The following is a 21,192-nucleotide window of genomic DNA, read 5'->3' on the forward strand; positions in this document are numbered from 1 at the left end:
GTGAGAAACAGCCATGCTCCAGCAGGGAGTCTTGTACAGCTTCGGAGCTGAGGCTGATAAATTCTACAATTTGGACAGTGCCTTCTGGAACTGATTGTTGACGTTGGTTCAGCAAGAAATAATACCCTTCCAGACAGAAGCTTTCTTTAGTGGATTGAATAGACAAAGCAGATTGTGGGTATGTTTAGGTCACATGATATGGGGGAGATGATTGTAGAGAAATAAAGAAATGAGGCCCAGCTCATCCTTGCTGACCATTGTGTCCACCCCATTTGCTGGCATTTGACCCATTTCCCTCTATACCATTTCTATTCATGTTATCCATCCAAGTATCCTATATTATCCTTTGTTATTGTTCCTGCCTCAACTATTGGTGTTAAGGATCAAAGGTCAGGGATCAACTTTATTCACCATATGCATTTATATATGTTAGGAATTTGCTGTGGTGTGTTGGCAAGATATGCAACAAAATAAAAGCATCACTCAGCAATTAGAAAAAATAACAGTGTCAAAATAGAGGGACCTCCCTTTACCACAGAGATAAGGCAGAATCTTTTAGCCAGAGGGTGGTGAATCTATGGAATTCATTGCTACAGACAGCTATGGAGGCGAAGTCATTGGGTATATTGCAAGCAGAAGTCGATAGTTTCTTGATTAATATGAGTGTCAAAGTTTACTGGGAGAAGGTAGGAGAATGGGTTTGAGAGGGAATATGAATCAACCACGATGGAACAGCAGAGCAGATTCAATGGGCCAAATGGTCTAATTCTGCTTCTGTATCTTATGATCTCATTAACATCTAATGTCAGATGTACAGATATGGAATAAAATACGCATAAATACCACATAGAGTTAGGCAACTTACCCAGTTGTTCTGTGCACTGAGTGAACCCACAAATAGGCAATCTGGTTCACTTCTACCAGACTTCACATGCCCACTTTCTCTCCAAATCAACACAGGTTACTGGTGAGCGAACTCGCGCCCCCTTAATATCCAAAGTGCTGATTGTAACTCTGCTCCCTCTCCATAGATGTGTTTGAATGCAGAATGCGTCGAAGTCAGAGTCAACAACTGCTCCAACAAGTGTCCCCCGCACGCGGTAAGGTCACCACCTCACCTAGGCACAGCTGTGCCTGCTCTCCTCTCTCCTTTTTCCAAGGTTCTTCTTGTTCTGCCTATTTCAGAGTAGTGACAAGGGTTTACCTTCCCTCTGAACAATGAACACAGAGTTAGACACCTCACCTCAGCTCAGCTGTGGTACCCTGTGCTGACATGTCTCCCCAGGACCGATCATGTTTCAAGAAACTAAATATAAATCATAGAATCACATAGGATAGAGAAAGGTCATGTCCACAATACAACTGTTTACACTCATCCCACACCCCTCAGCCACTCAGTTCTTGAACCGACTTGCATATCCTTTACCATTATCTCAGTTTAGCAAGACTATGTCCACAGATCCACTGTCCTGTCCTATCAAATTTCTTCTTATCAATCCTTCACCTCTTCTACCTATCACCTCCCAGCTTCTTACCTCAACCCATCTTCCCCTTGCTGGTTTCACCTATCATCTGCCAGCTTATGCACACCCCCACCCCGCCCCCCTGTCCCCACTTTCTCATTGTGGCTTCTTCTCCTTTCTCTTCCAGTCCTGTTCAAGGGTCTCAGCCCAGAACATCGACTCTTTATTTCCCTCCATCGATACAGCCAGACCTTCTGAGTTCCTCCGGCCCTTCGTGTTTGCACAGTACTATATAATAAACCAATTTCACATATTATCACTGTAGCACTTAAGGGTCAGATGGAGGTGAGAGAAACATCGCAGTTTCCGGGAATACCCTCTACGTGAAGCATTCAACAGTCACTCAGTGTTGGACTCCTCATTGCATCTTTCTCTTCAATCTCTCAGAGCTGTAATCACCTGGACCAGTGCCAGTTTGAGGAGGGATACACAGAACAGAACAGCTTCCTCCCTACAGCCGGTAAGACCATAACAGCTCCACAAGAAACAGTCAGTCATTGGTCAAAAGTGTTGGTTTCCCCATTGGGCTTAGTAATTCAAGTCCCTTTCTGCAGGCATCCTCAGTGATTTCCAAGATAATAAGGAGTGGAGGCAGTTGGAGAGTCAAGAGGTCTTTCTAAGTGTCACTTTGAGAGTGATTTCTAAATGTTCTTCAACTGTGGGATCACAACTGAGCTTTACCAACCGGCCAAGTGCAATAAGTCTTAGAGACACAAGATGCCACAGATTCTGAAACTTGGAGCAACAAATCTGCTGGTGGAACTTAGTGGGTCGAGAAGCATCCGTGGTGGAAAGGGAACGCTGACAGCTTCCGCATCAGGACTGCGGTGCAGGATTTCAACCCACAGCATCGGTGGTCCCTTTACACCAACGCCCCTCCCCCTGAAAGATGCTGGTCGGCCCACTGAATTCCTCCAGCAGATTGTTAATCCAAATTGTTGCTGAACCACGAGTAAAATCGGGACCCTGCTCCATCAGACAAGGAGAGCCATGGATGAATTTCCGGGCCCAGCCATGCAGTCAGAGTAATGTACTGCTGAAGTGATTCACTATTCCAAGACACTCAAGGGCCAGCATTACAGCAGGTTGTGGCAATAGACATTTTCCCTTGTTTGTTAGCTCCAGGGAGCGGCTGGACACAGCTAGTAAGCCTCAGTCCGTAATTCCAGCCAAATCCTGTGGGAAAGAAGCTAAACTTCTATGTTAACAGTGGCAGAATGCCCATAATATGCAGGACTCAAAGTCTCGCAATAACTGGCAATGCTGAAGTAGAATCAGAATTAGGTTTATTACCACTGATATACAGTACTGTGCAGAAGTCTTAGGCACCCGAGCTATATATACCGTACGTGTCTAAGACCTTTGCACAGTACTGTTTGTCGTGAAATTTGTTGTCTTGTGGCAGCAATACAGAGCTAGCCATGGAAAATTACTTTTACAATAAAAATAAACAGTGCAAAAGGGGATTAGTGAGGTTGTGTTTGTGGGTTCATGGATGATTCAGCAGTATGATGCTGGATGGGAACAAGCTGCAGTAGGTAGAGGGCAAGTCCTGGGTGGTGAGCGCCACCTTCCTGCGACACTGCCTCTTGAGGATGTCCTCGATGACGTGGAGGGCTGTGCCCGTGATGTTGTGGGCTGAGTTTACGTCCCTCTGCAGCCTCTTTCAATGCTTCGGAGTCTCCCTAGCAGGTGCTGATGCAAGTTGTCAGAATGCTCTCCATCGTGCGCCTGTTGAAATTTGCCAGAGTCCATATCTATGTTGTAACACTCCATGACTCTGCCCATGTTGTGGCCAAGAAGTCTCTAAACAGCTCAAGGAAGACTTGAGTTCTGCTTGATACACAGCTGTGGGAAACATTTTGTTCCTCACTCAACTGTTGAACACACCCTCTGAGCATTGCCTCTCTGCTTCACACTGCAAGGTTGTACTGCAGCTCCACCAGCAGTCGAGGGTAGCTTAACCAATATAACCAATACACCTGTAAGATGGAGCCTTAATAGACTGCAAATGCTAGATCCTGCAGCAATTATCAATGTTCTGGAGGAACCCAGCGGGTCAAATCAACAGCTTCTTTCCTCACACAGATGCTGCTCGACCTGCTGAGTTCCTCCAGCAGATTGTTTCCTGTTGGCCTGTAAGATGCTTCCCTGCAGTCATGTCTAAAGCATTATTGTGACATTAATATTGATGTCTGGCATGTTAAAATTACAGGAAATGCCAATATTTTTCTCAGTTCAGAGCTGGAAGGCACCCTGCTTGCATTCCCCCATTCAAGTATGAATAGCCCCCGTTGAACTGACTTAGCACAGACATCCTGCCCTTTTGTATTTAAGCTGAGAACCAAAAAACCTTGCAGCCAGATAAATCTTTGAAGCTCGCTCCCTAAAGCTTTCATGCAGTGTTAGGTTAATTGCTCTGAACTTTCTGAAAGCACAAGCAATACTTAAACATTCGCTATTCACCAGTCTTCTGACATGTTTAAAGAAGTGTAATTTAAAGCGTGTTTTTGTGATGCTGTAGGAACAAGGTAAGGTATGTAGAGGTCACAAACATTGCAAATAACCAATGCAGGAACCACACATCTGCTCTCCACCTGCATTGTCGTCTGTTATTATGGTAACTAGTCTCATGAGTGGATAGTTCTCAAAGGTGAAGAGAATAAGTTACATCTTCATGCTTTTTTCTACAGATTGTGTTAGCTGGGGATTGACGGATGTCATATCTTTTGCTGAGCTCTCAATAACACTCCATTTTGCTTAGCTTACAATTGGGTTTCATTGCTTCAAGATTGTATGTTTGCTAATTGTCAATAAAGGATCAAATACATATCCTCAACTTTTGGAGCAATAATTATTGGAGTGAGGACACGTCGTGCAAGTATAACAAATCCGTAGGTTCACTGGAAGCAGAAATTGTTTTGGTTTGGTCACTACAACCAATGAAAGTGATTTGCCAAGACAGAATTCACTGTGGCCAATAGAACGAATTGGCTGTAACTTAAATCTCCTCAATATGTAAATTATCCTGAATCCCAAACTGTAATGATATTTCATGACATTGTAGCGGTGTGCTACATGCAGCGCTAAAATTACGACACAGAGTCGGTAACTGCAGTCGAAGGAAAAACTTTATTCAAAATCCTCAGCCTCACTTTTAAGCCTCCCTCAACCTGCCCCCCCCCCCGCCCCCGTGGCGCAGAGGCTCCAAAGCTCTGTGCTCGCAAACCCCCGTAGGCTATCTCCCTTAGCCGGAAAGCTGGCTAATTGTGAGCCAGTTCGGATGTGCCAGGAAATGGGTCGCCACAACATCATTCTGTTTGAATTGCCCATATTTTGGTTATCACGATTGGGCATGACCTCAGACTAATCAGAGGCTGTTCCCATGACAGAAATGGCTAATAAGAGGGGACATAATTTTAAGGTGATTGGAGGACGTATAGCAGGGGATATCAGAGGTAAGTTCTTTGCACAAAGAGTGGTGGGTCCATGGAATGCCCTGCGGGAGAGGCAGATGCACTAAGGACATAATAAACTCTTAGGCGGGCACATGGTCGATAACAGAAAAATGGAAGATTATGTAGGAGGGAGGAGTTAGATTACTCTTAGAATAGGTTATAAGGTCCGCACAATATCATGGACCAAAAGACCTGTACTTGCTGTAGTGTTCTATGTTTTACGCTGGAACTGTTTAAATGCTCAACATGGCAGGCCTCATCTGTGGGAAGGGAAGCAAATGAAGATTCTTCAACCTGAAATTTTGCCTCTGTTTTTCTCACCAAAGGTGCTGCCTGATCTGCTGAGCATTTCCTGAATTTTCTTCTATTGATCTTATTTGATTTTATTTGCTCACCAGTCCTCGAATCTCATTGGAAGTCTCCGGCCAGTTGTTGGAGACTTGCTTTGCATTACTCAGTTGTAGTGAACCCATGCCTCTGGGAAATAACCTTATGGTTATCTAATCTGGTGTGGCAATCTAAACTAATCTAGTCTTTTCCTGTCATGTGTCATGAATTTAACCTGTTTTTCTTTAAAACACTGCAGCAATAATTGTCATTATTTCAATCCTGGTGTTAATCATCGTCATGGTTGGAGTAGGATGCATCATATATAAGAAGTGCACAAGAAAGAGCAGACCTCTGCCACGGTGAGTGACATTCGAGAAGGGTTATGACCTTTGTCCACCTTGGTCACAACCAGATGTTGAACTTGGAAACTTAGGCAGTCAACTGTGGCTCATGGTGTCGCACCCTCCTCACTTCTGATTCAGGACCTCATAGATTCAAGTGTCACTCCAGGACATAGGTCCAGGTCCACACTGACACCCCAATGCTGAGGGAGTGCTGCACCACTGGAGAAGTTGGTTTTAAGGTGAGGCCCATCTGCCTTTTCAGGTGGATGTAACAGAGAGGTTCTCATACCCAAAGCCATTTTTATCCCTCATTCTATGTCACTAAAATGGATGACCATGGCTGCAATATTTCCTACTTTGACAACACATTCAGCACTCTGCCAGAATGTTTTACAAGCTCTGGGATTTAATTCTTCATTTGATTCATGATTGGGGGTGCTATGTCTTCCACAGCCTCGTTGAACCCTAACCACACACTTACACCTCTCCACTTCTCAGTGAGGTAGTTGGAGATGAAAGATCTCCTTCTTCAGCCCATCAGTCTACTGAGGCATTGGCCATCAACAGCAGCTTGCTGGAGTCTTCTGTCCTGGGCCAATAGAAGGCTAATTGGCCTTGTGGCTTCTGCTTTCACCAGGGCAAAGATCCTTCCTCTCTCTGGAATGAGGTCTTCAAGCTTCTGTTGGTGTTTCTGTAGCACTGGGATTTTATGGGATGGGGTTGCTAGCCCCAAGCTCAACTCTCCTTTCACAGCCAGGTTTCCGTCCATGGCAGAATTGGAGGTGAGAGCTGGTGGGATCGAAAGGCAATCCTAAGTCCCACCCCACTTCAAACAGCATGGCATGGAATGGTGATAGTTTTTGGAAAACCAGGAAGGAGTGACTCACTCTACCCTGCTTAAGATGACTACAGTCTCTGGTGTCTCCATTGATATAATTTCCCACTATTCAGTGACAGGCCTCCACCATTCATCAAGTTATTTCCAGTTCCTTTCTGAGACTACCAGGAGATATTCTGACTTCCGTTGCTGTGCGTTACCTAGAGCCATCCCAGCCATCCCGTGTGAGTGCCAATGCTTCTGTTCATGACACTTTCCTGATTTTCACCTTTTCCAAGATTCATGTGAAAACTGCCCCGAAAAGCAGCTATTTCCACAATCCCATGAAATGTGGCTACTCTTGTGCTTGCTTCAAGACCTTGCTTGTTTTGTTCTACTTTTATCAGCAAATGAGAATTGATATCTAACGTCTTGGCGAGCTGTGACAAGAATGCTGCAGCCTCTGCTGATGATATCTGAAGTCTGAAGTGATGACTCGAGCTTGTAACCATTTGCTTCCCCCCTTAGGACCCAGCCACCTCAGACGTCTGGAGTCATAAACCCAGTCTTTGCAGGGAGCACTCCTGCAACCCCACAAATGCAAAGGATCAGCAACCCTAAGGCAAGTCCTTTCACTTCTTCATTTTGATGTAAAATGTTCTTATACTGAAGTGGTCACAATGATGAATTGATATTCTAGGAAACTATTATAACGTGGGAACAATTATTTCAAATATCTATATTTGAGCTTTTCCAAATCTGAAAAAAAGTTTTTAAAGTTGCACAATTACAGTAAAACTCCAGTAATTTAATCCAGCACCCTTGCAACTTTAATGATGCTAGAATAGCAATTTTTCTGGACACACACTGGTAATACTCCAATTCACTTTTAATTTACATTTTTGTGCATATTACACAGTCATATAATAAATTTTCTGGTGAATCTGGAAAGGTTAAATGAAGCATTGGAAACATGGCCCCAATGGTTTAAAGAGAATGTAACACACAGGGTCCTGGAGAATTTGAGGAGAGTTTGGGAAACTTAAAGGGAGTTTGAAAACCGGGTCCTAAAGAACTTAAAGAGAATGTGGAAACAGGGAATTTAAATAGAGTGTGGGGAACATGATCCTGGGGATTTCAAATGGCCTGTGGGAAACAGAATCCGGTGGATAAGGTACTGAACTATTGGCAATTCTAAATGATTAGATATGGAATACTGGAACTTCCCTGAACTGGCTTCAAACCCCACTTCCTCCTGAGAAAAGACCTTCTCCGAGAAGGATTCCGGCTGCCTAAGATCTATTGGATTTTATATCTTTCCAGCCCCCAACCAATGTGGTTATAAAGTGATTAAAGTTTGAAACTTGGGAGATGGGTAACTTTCCCAGTAAATCAGGTTTGGACATTTTATTCAGAGAAGTCCCCATTTGAAGAAGAACTAAGCAAAATTGCTTTCTGTATTCTGCCTTTCTTCTACTGTATCCAGGGGAATTATGTATAATCTCAATCCCTTCCAGCCAAACCTGTTCTTTGGTTTTAAATTCTGATTCACAGTTCCCTTAGTGGTTTCTGTAACTGTTCTCTCCAATCTGAGTGCATCTCTTTAACCCAGTGGAATTCCATGCTCTGACACACGTTACATGATATTTCTGCCCTAAACTTTGCTTTGGAGGACTTGGAATCAGAATCAAAATCAGCAGTGCAATACATAATAAAATTACAGTAAGAAATGTATACATATATAATTAAATTTTAAAAATAATGAATAAGCAGAGAAGAAATAATAGTGAATGAAGCATGGTGAGACAAGGATTGGTTGGCATCCGCTGTCTCGAAGGACAACGGGTGATGATAACCATCACAAGCCTGGGCGGAAGGTATGGAGATCCTGAGATGCCCAGTCATCGAGATCCCCCTCTCTGTCTCACCAGTGTAGCCCAAAGGAAACCTTATGAAGCAGTGTGTTTGGCACCAGCTCAGCTGCAGGAGCTGCCGGAAGGATGGTTCAGTGGTATCCATCCGCCTTAGGGGCTCCACTCTGGAGTTGCTGTCTAGGTTTAATCCGCAGCCTTCGCATCTCCTGAGGCTGCCCACAAGGCAGTGGGGCTATTTGCCCATAGCCGTGGCATGTCCACACACCAGTGGGCCTGTGTGCTATGTGTGCAGGGGCCAGACCTGTTAAGAAGGCCTATGGGTTGGTAAGCTTCATTAACAGGGGGATTGAGTTCAACAGTAGAGAGGTCATGTTGCAACTCTACAAATCTCTGGTGAGACCGCACTTACAGTTGATGCACCATCAATAACTCACTCTGAGACGTAAAGGCGAGATATCGGCTTTTATTGATTGGAAGAAGGAACAAGCAGTGAGTGACCACCATACTACATCCTGGAGACTGAGAGGCCGGGCTCAGGCCTTGATCGACTTTATACAGGGGTCTGTGGGAGGAGCCACAGGAGCAGTCAGCAGGGGGTGTGTCCAGACAGGTATATGTAGTTCACCACAACAGTATTGTGTTAAATTCTGGTCACCTCATTATAGGAAGGATGTGGAAGCTATGGAGAGGGTGCAGAGGAGATTTACCAGGATGTTGCCTGGTTTGGTGAACAAGTCATATGAAGCAAGGTTAGCAGAGCTGGGACTTTTCTCTTTGGAGTGTAGAAGAATGAGAGGGGACTTGATAGAGGTCTACAAGATTATGAGAGGCATAAATAGGGTGGATAGTCAGTACCTGTTTCCCAGGGCACCAATAGCAAACACCAGAGGGCATATGTACAAAATTAAGGGAGGGAAGTATAGGGGAGTCATCAGGGGTAAGTTTTTTACACAGAGGGTTGTGAGTGCCTGGAATGACTTGCCAGGGATGGTGGTGGAGGCTAAAACGTTAGGGGTATTTAAGAGCCTCTTGGACTGGCACGTGGATGAAAGAAAAATGGAGTGTTATGGGGTAGTGTGGGTTTAGTACTTTTTTTTAAGGATTATATGGGTCGGCACAACATGGAGGGCTGAAGGGCCTGTACTTCTTCCTATAGATGCTGCCTGTCCCGCTGCGTTCCACCAGTATTTTGTGTGTGTAGCTTCAGTTTCCATGTGTCACCTGTGAGGAGGCTCTAAATGAGGCTTGCTTTTGGAGAGGCTGTGTACTGGCAGGGAGAGACTTACACATTCAACTCTCCTTTTCACAAGACTGCTTGCCAATAGTGGATGCTGAAAGTGAGAGTGACAAGCTCTACCCACTGCATTACCACACTAGACACATCACAACAAACATTTTGGTACCCAAGGATTACCCCCTAGTAATAACGATCAGTTAGGCACAGAGAGAATCTGTATTTACTGACAAGCAGTTTTATTGTCTCAGCTAAAAAGCACGTGGATTTACACAACTGTATACCTGTGTGCACATCTACTAGGTTTTATTGACCCTGCGGGAACAGTCAAAGAATAGAAAAGGTAGAATGTAATCTAAGCTGTGATGTGGGGCCCTCCATGTTTGTACATGATGGTTAATCTCTGGAGAGCTGTCGTTCCTTTGCGTTCGAAGCCTCCCATTTTTATACTCTTACCTCACTCAAATGTTGTGCTTCAATCTCATTGGCTCACAGTCACCTGACTGACCTGGGTCACTGATGCACCATCAATAACTCACTCTGAGACGTAAAGGCGAGATATCGGCTTTTATTGACTGGAAGAAGGAACAAGCAGTGAGTGACCACCATACTACATCCTGGAAACTGAGAGGCCGGGCTCAGGTCTCAATCGCCTTTATACCGGGGTCTGTGGGAGGAGCCACAGGGGCAGTCAGCAGGGGGCGTGTCCAGGCAGGCACACGTAGTTCACCACAGTCACCTTCTTATTGGCTCTGGTCTAGGGCTACAACAAGCATTGTTCTATGGCCTTTGTCCTCAGCCATGTGCCATTTGTCCTTTTGAACTCGACTGGTTCAAACCAGTCAAACCAGGTGACCCAGTCACCGAGCCTAACGAGATTACAGGTTGCTCTTCCTGCAAGCCTACATAACAAATAGCTGCTTGTCTGAGAATGGTCTCAGGTTCAGCAGGTCACTGGCAGAAAACTCCCTATGTCAACATTCCATTGCTCTGATCAGATTGTCCAAGAACAGTTCAGAGCTCACAAGATAGCCGCTTCAGGGAAAGTCTCACAAAATGGCCAGCTCATTTCCTGTTCACTGACTCCTTTTTTCTGGACAACAATGGGTTCATTCTCCATTCAGAAATCAGATGGCAGAGGGGAAGAAGCTGTTCCTCAGATGTCGATTGTGCATCTTCAGGCTCCTGCACTTCATCCTTTGTGGTAAAGATGAGAAGGGGGACACTCTGATGCCTTTTAAAGCGTTGTCATTTGAAGATGTTCTTCATGCTCGGGAGGATAATGCCTATGAATGAGTGGACTGAATTTGCAACTATTTCTGATGCAGTAGCTCCTCCATCCCAAACAGTAATGCAGCCAGTTAGACTGCCCGCTATGGTATATCTGTCAAAATCTCCTAGAGTGGGGTAACAGACCTAATCTCCTCAAACTCCTAATGAAATATAGTCACTGTTGTGCTTTCTTTGCAATTGCATCAATAAGTTAAGTCCAGGACGGGTCCTCAGAGTTGTTGACTTGCAGGAACTTTATGGTGAGAGGTGACCTGATAGAGATGTATAAGATGATGAGAGGCATTGATCGTGTGGATAGTCACAGGGTTTTTCCCAGGGCTGAAATGGCTGACACGAAAGGGCACAGGTTAAGGTGCTTGGAAGCAGGTACAGAGGAGATGTCAGGGGTAAATGTTTTTTACACAGAGAGTGGTGAGTGCGTGGAATGGGCTGCCAGTGACAGTGGTGGAGGCAGATACAATAGGGTCTTTTAACAGGTTCCTGGAATGGTATATCCTGCTTAGAAAAATAGAGGGCTATGGGTAACCCTAGGTAATTTATAAAGTAAGTTGCACAGCTTTGTGGGTAGTAAGGCTTGTATTGTGCCGTAGACTTTCTATGTTTCTTTGTTCCTAGCTTGAAATTACTCATAATTTCTACTGCCGATCTCTCGATGAGGATTAGTGAGTCCCTCAACTTCCCCTTCCTCGAGTCCTTGCTCTTACTGACATTGTGTAAGGTTGTTGCTGCAACAACACTTAACCAGTTGGTCTACCATATTGCAATACTCCTCCTTGTCACTGTCTGAAATTTTGCTAACTATGGTGATGTCACTGGCAAATCTATAGATGACGTTTAAGCTTTGTCTAGCCCTGCAGTCATGGGTGTAGAAAGAGTGGAGCAGCGGGCTAAGCTCACATCCTTGAGGTGCACTGGTGTTGATCGTCAGCAAGGAGGAGATATAATTTCTGATCCACACAGACTGTGGTCTCCTGGTGAGGAAGTCAAGGAACCGGTTCCAGTGGGAGGAACAGTAGCCCGTGTTTTAGAGCTTGTACTGAGGGGATGATTGTGTTGAACGCTGAGCTGTAATCAATAAACAGCAGCCTGGCGTAGGTATTGTTATTGTCCAGGTGATCCACTGCGGAGTGGAGAGCCAGTGAGATGGCATCTGCTGTAGATGAAATTGCTAAACGCAAGTTGTAGTAAGTCCAGGTCCTCAATTAGGCATGATTTGACCCAGGCCATGACGGAGCTTTCAAAGCGCTTAATCAACTGGACGATAGTCATTGAGATCGTTCACCCTTCTCTCCTTGGGCACTGTGATGATTGGTGCCCTTTTGAAGCAGGTGGGAACTACCAACTGCAGCAATGAAAGACTGAAGCGGTACTTGAACACTCCCGCCAGTTGGTTGGCACAGGTTTTCAGAGCCCTACCAGGTACACATTCAGGGCCTGACGCCTTGTGAGGGCTCACCTCCTGACATCTTCCACCAAGGCAGAGATCACAGGGTCACCAGATGCTGTAGGACTTCACATAAGAGGTAATTTTACTCTCCTTTTCAAAGGGAGCATAAAAGACGTTGCGCTCACCTGGGAGTGAAGCACCACAGCCATTCATGATGTCAGGTTTCGCCTTATAGGAAGTAATGACCTGCAGACTCTGCATGAGCTGAAGCACATCAGATTATGTGCCTAACTTCAATTAGAATTGTTTCTTCATGCTTAAATTAGCCTGATGTAAGTTTTTGGTTACATGGCTTTTGGTTCGGGTATGTCTGCATGTTCTCAAAACCACACACGCATCCACACTGATCCGGATGAAGTCAGTGGTAACAACTCTGACATACTCATTCATATTCCAAGATGAATCCCTGAATATTGTCCAGTCCACCAACTTAAAACAATTCTGTAAGTGCTTCTCTACCTTCATGGCCTTTACCAATGGTAATGCAGTCCTCAACTTCTGCCTGTATGCCAAAGTGTTACAGCCAGGTGATCGGTCTTTCCAAAGTGCGGGCATGGGAGGGCATGGTAAGCATTCTTGACAGTGGTGTAACAGTTGTCAAGTGTGTTGGCTCCTCCAGTTTCACAGGTAAATTGTTGATGGTGGTTGTTCAGAGACTTCTTCAAGCTGGCCTGGTTGAAATCCCCGGCAATGATAGTGAAGGCTTTAGGGTATGCTGTTTCGTGACTGTTGACCACATGCTCAGCTCCTCCAGTGCCTGCCAGGAATGGAATGTACACCGCTATCTCAACGGCAGCGGAAAATTCCCTCAGCAGATAAAATGGATGACACTTAGCCATTAGCTGGTTGAGTGAGCAGAACTGAGACAGAACTGACTGATCTGTGCAGCACAATGAGTTAATCATGAAAAACAGTCCACTTCCTTTCCATTTAAAAGACTCCACCATCTTGTTTTGCGGTGGATGGTGGAGCCCTCAGGCTACAGTGCTGTATCCAAAATGGCAGGGGTGAGCCATGTTTCCATAAAGCACTGGAAACACAGTCCCTAATATCCCTCTGGTCCTGCAATCTTGCTCTGAGATCTTCAATCTCAATTCAGTTTTCCTTGTTTAAGCAACAATAGCATTGGAAGCAGTCAAGAAGTGATTTACTGATCTAATTCCTGTGAAGACCTTCCTACAAGGCGAAACCTAACATCATGAATGGCAGAAAAAAAGTTAGATTCTTGGGAGTTTAGAGGAGCAAGAGGCAATCTTTTTGAAATATATACAAGCCTAAATGGGTGCGGCAGGGAAGATCGTGAAAAGGGTCTGCAAATAGGGAGACATAGTTACAAGATAAGGAACTGGTCAATTACAGTGAGATCATATATTGTTTTTGTTTTGCACAGGGAGGGAAATCTCTGGAATCAGAATCAAAATCAAAGTCAAGTTCATTGTCCCATGCACAAGTACACATATGCAAAGTTTACTTCCAGCAGCATAACAGATAGATTCTAGCATTCACTGCATAATTTAAACAGAAATTATATATTTCCTACAAGAAAACACAGATAGAACAAAGAAGTCTACTTCATTGCAAGGTAGTCAAATTGGTTATAGCATTGCTAAACTGTAGTCATTAGGATTGTGCAGGCTGGTTCAGGAGCAAAATGGTTGAAGGCAGGTAGCTGCTCTTGAACCTAGCGCCTTCTGTACCTCCTGCTCGATGGTAGCAATGAAACTTTGACAAGGCGCAGGTGGTGGGGACCTTTGATGATAGATCAGAATGTGAATGAGAGTCTGAACCCGAACCACAGTCAGATCTATTATCACTGACTTAGATGGCGTGACATGTGGTGTTTTGTGGCATCAGTGCATTGTAAAGACATAAAATTATTTTCCTTTACAAAACTAAATAAATTATAACGAGATGGTATTCACGGGTTCATGGACTGTTCAGAAATCTGATAGTGGAGGGGAAGAAGCTGTCTCTGCATTATTGAGTGTGGGTCTTCTTCCTGAGAATAGGGTATTATTTCCCAGATGGTGAGTGTCTGTAGTGATGCCTTCTTGAAGATGTCCTCGATGGTGGTGGGGAGGGTTGTGCCTTTGGTGGAGCTGGCTGAGTTTACAGTGCTCTGCAGCCTCTTGTGATCTATATTCTCTACTCTGGAGGACTGTGGAAGCTCGATCATTGGAGGTATTTGAAGAATAAATAGATTGTTGGACAACTGAGGAATTCAAAGCTACGGAGAATGAACACGAAAGAATTAAGGCCTCATTTCAGATTTATCACATGTTCATCAAAATATACAGAGGAATGCATCATTTGCATTGACAACCAATGACAACCAATTGACAGCTCAAGGATGAGCTGGGGGCAGCCCGCAAGTACTACCACACATTCTGGCAGCAACATAGCATACCCACAGTGTTTACCTGAATGACACAAACAGCAGCAGCAAAAACAACAACAATAAAACAAGACTCACCCCTTTCACAAGAAGCTCAGAGACCCCGGCCTGCACTCCACCTTGTGCAGCTGAATCCTAGGCTTCCTGTCAGATCACCGACAGGTGATAAGGATGGGCTCCCTCACTTCTGCCCCTCTGACCCTCAACACAGGTGCCCCCCAGGGCTGTGTTCTGAGCCCCCTCCTCTACTCCCTTTACACCCATGACTGTACTGCCACACACTGCTCCAATCTGCTGACCAAATTTCGCAAAAGACACGACTTCGATCGGCCTTATTTGTAGTGGTGACAAGACAGCCTACAGAGGAGAGGCTGACACCCTGACACAGTGGTGCCAGGATAACAGCCTCTCCCTCAGTGACTTCAACCTCAGGACTTGCCAACCATAGATTTGAATTTTGGCCTTTACTGCCGTACTGCCCATTTATTCCTATCTCTGATCCCCAGCCTGACCCCTAAATGGACATTGTCCCAAAACCATCCCTATGAACCTAAATAAAGACAATGTCTAAGCCACGATACCAATGGACATCAATCTCAGCGCCATCTTGACTGGGGCAGATCATCCATGATTATATTGAATGGCAATGCAAGCTTGAGGAACCAGATATCCTCCTCATCCTCCAACTTTTGTATATAACCATATAACAACTACAGCACGGAAACAGGCCATCTCGACCCTTCTAGTCCGTGAAGGGCCTCTGCCACTGCCTCTACCACTTCTACTGGAAGCTCGTTCCACACAGCTACCACTCTCTGAGTAAAGAAATCCCCCTCGTGTTACCCCTAAAGTTTTGCCACCTAACTCTCAACTCATGTCCTCTTGTTTGAATCTCCCCTACTCTCAATGGAAAAAGCCTATCCACATCAACTCTATCTCTCCCCCTCATAATTTTAAATACTTCTATCAAGTCCCACCTCAACCTTCTACATTCCAAAGACTAAAGACCTAACTTGTTCAAGCATTCTCTGTAACTTGGGTGCTGAAACCCAGGTAATATTCTAGTAAATCTCCTCTGTACTCTCTCTAGTTTGTTGACATCTTTCCTATAATTCCCTGACCAGAACTGTACACAATACTCCAAATTTGACCTTACCAATACCTTGTACAATTTTAACATTACATCCCAACTCCTATACTCAATGCTCTGATTTATAAAGGCCAGCATACCAAAAGCTTTCATCACTACCCTATCCACATGAGATTCCACCTTCAGGGAACTATGCACCATTATTCCTAGATCACTCTGTTCTACTGCATTCTTCAATGCCCTACCATTAACCATGTATGTCCTATTTTGATTACTCCTACCAAAATGTAGCACCTCACACTTATCAGCATTAAACTCCATCTGCCATTTTTCAACCCACTCTTCTAACTGGCCTAAATCTCTGTGCAAACTTTGAAAACCGACTTCATTATCCACAACACCACCTATCTTAGTATTATCTGCATACTCACTAATCCAATTTACCCCCCATCATCCAGATCGTTAATGTATATGACAAACAACATTGAACCCGTTACAGATCCCTGAGGCACACCACTAGTCACCGGCCTCCAACCTGACAAACAGTTATCAACCACGACTTTCTGGCATCTCCCACCCAGTCACTGTTGAATCCATTTTACTACTTCAATATTAATACCTAACGATTGAACCTTCCTAATATAATTGTGACTGGTTCATACTTGCCACTAAGAGATTGAGATAGTGTGGTTAGATTCCAGAATACACATAGCTTTCGAAATACAGAGAGCAGAAAGATGAGTTGTTTCACTTTCTATGACATTAGATGTTGATTAATTGTTAGAGCACCAATGTGAACAATTTGCATCAGTCAGAATAGAGAGGGAGTAACCCAGTGACTATTTACCACCTGCTGTGCAGTGTAAAGGAGAAAAGCAGCCAGTGTTACAGAATCATTCAGATTGGGGTACAAACCTATTGTTGGGTTTGAAGAAGGTCATCCCTTCCAATTTTCGTTGCCACCACCAACCAGCCCTTCCGCACTTGGTTTCAGCTTCCTATGGCCTCTTCGGCATTAAGTTGCAGATTCTGAATAGCGAGCAAATGTAAGAATCACAGATGCTGGAATCTAGAGCAAAAAGTAAAACACTTGGGATGAACTCAGCAGCATCTGAGGAGGAAAAGAGATGGTTGATGCTTCAGGTCGGTGCGTGTCAGTGGGTGATCACTAGAACCAGATGAGGAGGGAGATGATAGTCAGACGGAGCCGGGTGGGATGAGGGCAGTATGAAGGAAGAGCCTGGTGGGTGATTGGTGGAAACAGATACAGAAATTGAAACTGGGCAGATAGAGCCAGGTGGAAGATGATTGTTCTGCTGATCTGTTGTCTCACCTCACTAATTCTTACATCATGTTCCAGAGTCCAATGCCGAGGGCTCCACCCCCTGTTCCATATGCCAAGCCACCACCAGCAACTAAACCTTTGACCAAGGTAAGTGGACATCCCAACAACAGTCTGCTTCTGGGTCCATTTGCGTACATGACTCAAGATCAGAATCAGCTTTATTATCACCAGCATGTGATGTGAAATTTGTTAACTTAGCAGCAGCAGTTCAATGCAATACATAATCTAGCAGAGAGAGAAAAAGAAAAAAATAATAAATAAAGAAAAGCATAATAATAAATAAACAAGTAAATCAATTACATATATTGAAGAGATTTTTAAAATATGCAAAAGCAGAAACACTATATATTAAAAAAAGTGAGGTAGTGTCCAAAGCTTCAATGTCCATTTAGGAATCGGATGGCAGAGGGAAAGAAGCTGTTCCTGAATCGCTGAGTGTGTGCCTTCAGGCTTCTATACCTCCTACCTGATGGTAACAGTGAGAAAAGGGCATGTCCTGGGTGCTGGGGGTCCTTAATAATGGACGCTGCCTTTTTGAGACACTGCTCCTTGAAGATGTCCTGGGTACTTTGTAGACTAGTACCCAAGATGGAGCTGACTAGATTTACAACCTTCTGTGACTTATTTCGGTTCAATGAGTATGTCCACTCATCCTAATCAGGCAGTTAGTATCATTTCTGTTGCTTTACTTTCAGCCATTTCCCTTCCGATCTCCTTTCACAGAGTCAGTTTTTTCCAACCATCACTTCGCTCATTCTCCCATCATACTCCAGGGTCCAACGAAGGCTGAACAGTAAATGGCACGGCAGTGTAGTGGTGAGCACAGTGCTTTACAGCACCAGCGATCAGCGATGGGGGTTCAATTCCCGCCACTGTCTGTAAGGAGGTTGTCCGTTCTCCCCCTGACGGTGTGGGCTTCCTCCAGATGCTCCGGTTTCCACCCCCCCCCAACATTTCAGTGACGTACAGTCGGTTGCAGGCTTGCTATGTCGGTGCCAGAAGCACAGCGACACTTCCTGCACCTGCTTGGACTGTATTAGTCACCAGCGCAAACAACACCTTCACTGTATGTTTCGATGTTTCAATGCACACGTGACAAGTAAAACTAATCAAATCTGAATGTTTCACCCCGCTCCTCCATATGCCAAGACAGCTGCACCCAACACTCGTGCCAGGATAAGTTGACATCCCACAACAGGCCGCTTCTGGATTCATCTGCGTACACGAATGCCATTGCATATCGCAATTTAGACTGAAGCACCAGCCAGTTTAGGAGGTTAGCTGGTACTGGAACTGGTTTATTGTCCTCACGTGTACCAAGGTGCAGTGAAAGCTTTGACTTGTGTATTGTTTATACAGATCAGATCATCACACATTGCACTGAGCTCAAACAAGGTAAAACGGTAACAATGCAGGAAGCACAAAAGCCTCCAAGAGAGTGCTGTGGAAGTAAACAAAGTGCAGGATCATACCGAGGTAGATTGTGAGTCCAGGAGTCCATCTTATGGTATTAGAAGCCCATTAAAGTGTCTGATAACAATGAGACAGAAGCCGCCCTTTAGCCTGTGGCATTTGCTGTCTGGTTTTTGCATTTTTCATCTTAGTTTTGGTTGCACTTCCTCCACAAGTTCTAGCAGATAGGTAATTTTAACTCTGCCATCAGCCATATGACACAAAAATAGCTTTCTTAGAAAACAGTGCAAGAGTGTGAGCTAAATAGAACATAGAATATGAAACATTACAGTGTAGTATACACTCTTTGGCCCCAACTGTTAAGTCAACCTTTAAACCTACTCCAAGATCAATCTGACCTTTCCCTCCCACATCACCCTCAATTTTTCTATCATCTACCCTATGTGCCTGTCTAAGAATTTAAATGCCTCTAATGTATCTGCCTCTACCACCACCATCCCTAGCAGGGCATTTCACACACTCATGACTCTTGGTGTAAGAACTTGACCCTATACTTTCCTCCAGTCACCTTATAATTATGCCCCCTGATATTTTCCATGTCTGCACTTGGAAAAAGACAAGGGTGTGAACTCAATCCGTGTCTCTTTTCACCTTGTACATCTCGATCGAGTTATTTCTCATCCTCCTTCTCTTCAAAGAGAAAAGCCCGAGCTCACTCAGCCTATCTGCATAAGACAAACTCTCAAATCCAGGCCACATCCTGTTAAATCTTCTCTACACACTCTCTAAAGCTTCTTCATTCTTCCTATAATCAGGAACTAGAACTGAACACAATACTCAAGTGTGGTTGAAATAGAGTTTTATAGATGTACAAAATTACCTCATGGCTCTTGAACTCAAACCCCAACTAATAAAGTACAGCACACAACTGTGCCTTATTAACCACCCTTTCAACTTGCGCAGCAACTTTGAGGAATCTATGGACATGAATCCCAAGATCCTCTCTTCTTCCATCCTCCATCCTGCCAAGAATCATGCTATTAACTCTATATTCTGCTTTCAGATTTGACCTACCAAAGTGAATCACTTCACACTCCTCTGGGTTGAACTCCATTTGCCCAGTTCTTTGAGTAGATGGGCAGTTTGATGGACATTTATTCATAAGGTTTGCATTCTGGGTGAAGTAATGGTCCACAGTTGACTGAAGTGGAACATCTCATGTCATATTGCATGGACTATAAAACACCTGGAAAGATGGTAAAAATTGGACCAAAGTTTCATCTCATCAGAATTTAAATGGATGCAGGAATTAACCCATTCAACCCTCATACCCTGAGTGACCTTACAATAAAATCATGGCAGATGTCTCACCTCAGCCACAATTCATGTACTGACACTGTATCTCTTATTTCCCTTAATAACCAAAACTATGTTCCTTAAGGCTGTTATAACCAGGGTGGTGGTGGGGACAAGCTCCCACTGCCTATTAAATGCTCCCAATGGTGTGTGCCTCAAATAGCCTCTGACAACCAAGTCCAGCTCCTGGCCTTCATGTGAGGCTTAGCTACTAAGACCAACAGAACCATTTCTACTGACAGGAGAAGGGGCAAAGGTGGTCACTGGTGCCTTAAAACCAGTTGCTTATGGCTTGTCAGCCACTCAGCAAGGAAAAAGGAAACTGTGATCTCAAACTCTGCTGCCTTGCAGCTCATTCCCAGTCATGGGGAAGTGTTCGGGAGTAAACCCCAAGGGAAAATCCGGAGCTGGACAGTCTTAGGATGAGTTCGACTCTGACTGGCAACTCCTATGATGCTGCTGGGACCAAAATGTTTTGGTCTCTGCCTTTCCGTTGGGCTCATCAGATGTGTGGAGAGGGGGAGCTTGCTATATAGGGAACAGCTTGCTTTGCATATTGTACTGCCCAGCTTTTGTGTCTCTAGACAGCTAGGACATCCATGGTCGACCCTGACTGACAGATTCCTCGCTCACTGTGTAAAATATCTCCTAGTCCAACAGCAAACACCTCCTCCTCTATAATCTGTACAGGGTCCATGACCTCGCTGCTGCTTTGCCTCACTTCTATAGACAATAGACAATAGATGCAGAAGTAGACCATTCAGCCCCTCGAGTCTGCACCGCCATTCTGAGATCATGGCTGATCATTCACTATCAATACCCAGTCCCTGCCTTGTCCCCATATCCCTTGATTCCCCTATCCATCAGATATCTATCTAGCTCCTTCTTGAAAACATCCAGAGAATTGGCCTCCACCGTCTTCCGAGGCAGTGCATTCCACACCTCCACAACTCTCTGGGAGAAGAAGCTCTTCCTCAACTCTGTTTTAAATAACTGACCTCTTATTCTCAATCCATGCCCTCTGGTACTGTACTCTCCCAACATCTGGAACATATTTCCTGCCTCAATCCTATCAGATCCTTTAATTATCTTAATTTGACTCTGTATCCATCCCCTGAGTAAATACAGATGCAAAAAATCCATTTAAGATCTCCCCCATTTGTTTTGTTTCCATGTATGGATTGCCATTCTGATCTTCCAGAGGACCAATTTTGTCCCTGGAATCCTTTTGCTCTTAACATATCTGCAGAAGCTCTTCACCATCTCTGCTAGA

At 44.5% G+C, this 21,192-nt stretch overlaps 1 protein-coding gene across 1 annotated transcript in view; it reads left to right on the forward strand.

Moving 5' to 3' along the window:
* LOC132391949 (zinc metalloproteinase-disintegrin-like crotastatin) overlaps nucleotides 1-21,192 on the forward strand; it is a 94,306-nt gene that overhangs the window by 61,462 nt on the left and 11,652 nt on the right. Inside the window, exons 17-21 of the mRNA XM_059965759.1 lie at nucleotides 1,032-1,100; nucleotides 1,911-1,983; nucleotides 5,568-5,670; nucleotides 7,001-7,094; nucleotides 17,166-17,237. Coding sequence (XP_059821742.1) covers nucleotides 1,032-1,100; nucleotides 1,911-1,983; nucleotides 5,568-5,670; nucleotides 7,001-7,094; nucleotides 17,166-17,237 — 411 coding nt within the window. The remainder of the gene's footprint in view (nucleotides 1-1,031; nucleotides 1,101-1,910; nucleotides 1,984-5,567; nucleotides 5,671-7,000; nucleotides 7,095-17,165; nucleotides 17,238-21,192) is intronic.

The sequence above is a fragment of the Hypanus sabinus genome, chromosome 1 (genome assembly GCF_030144855.1).
Source record: "Hypanus sabinus isolate sHypSab1 chromosome 1, sHypSab1.hap1, whole genome shotgun sequence".
In the NCBI taxonomy this organism is placed as follows: domain Eukaryota; kingdom Metazoa; phylum Chordata; class Chondrichthyes; order Myliobatiformes; family Dasyatidae; genus Hypanus; species Hypanus sabinus.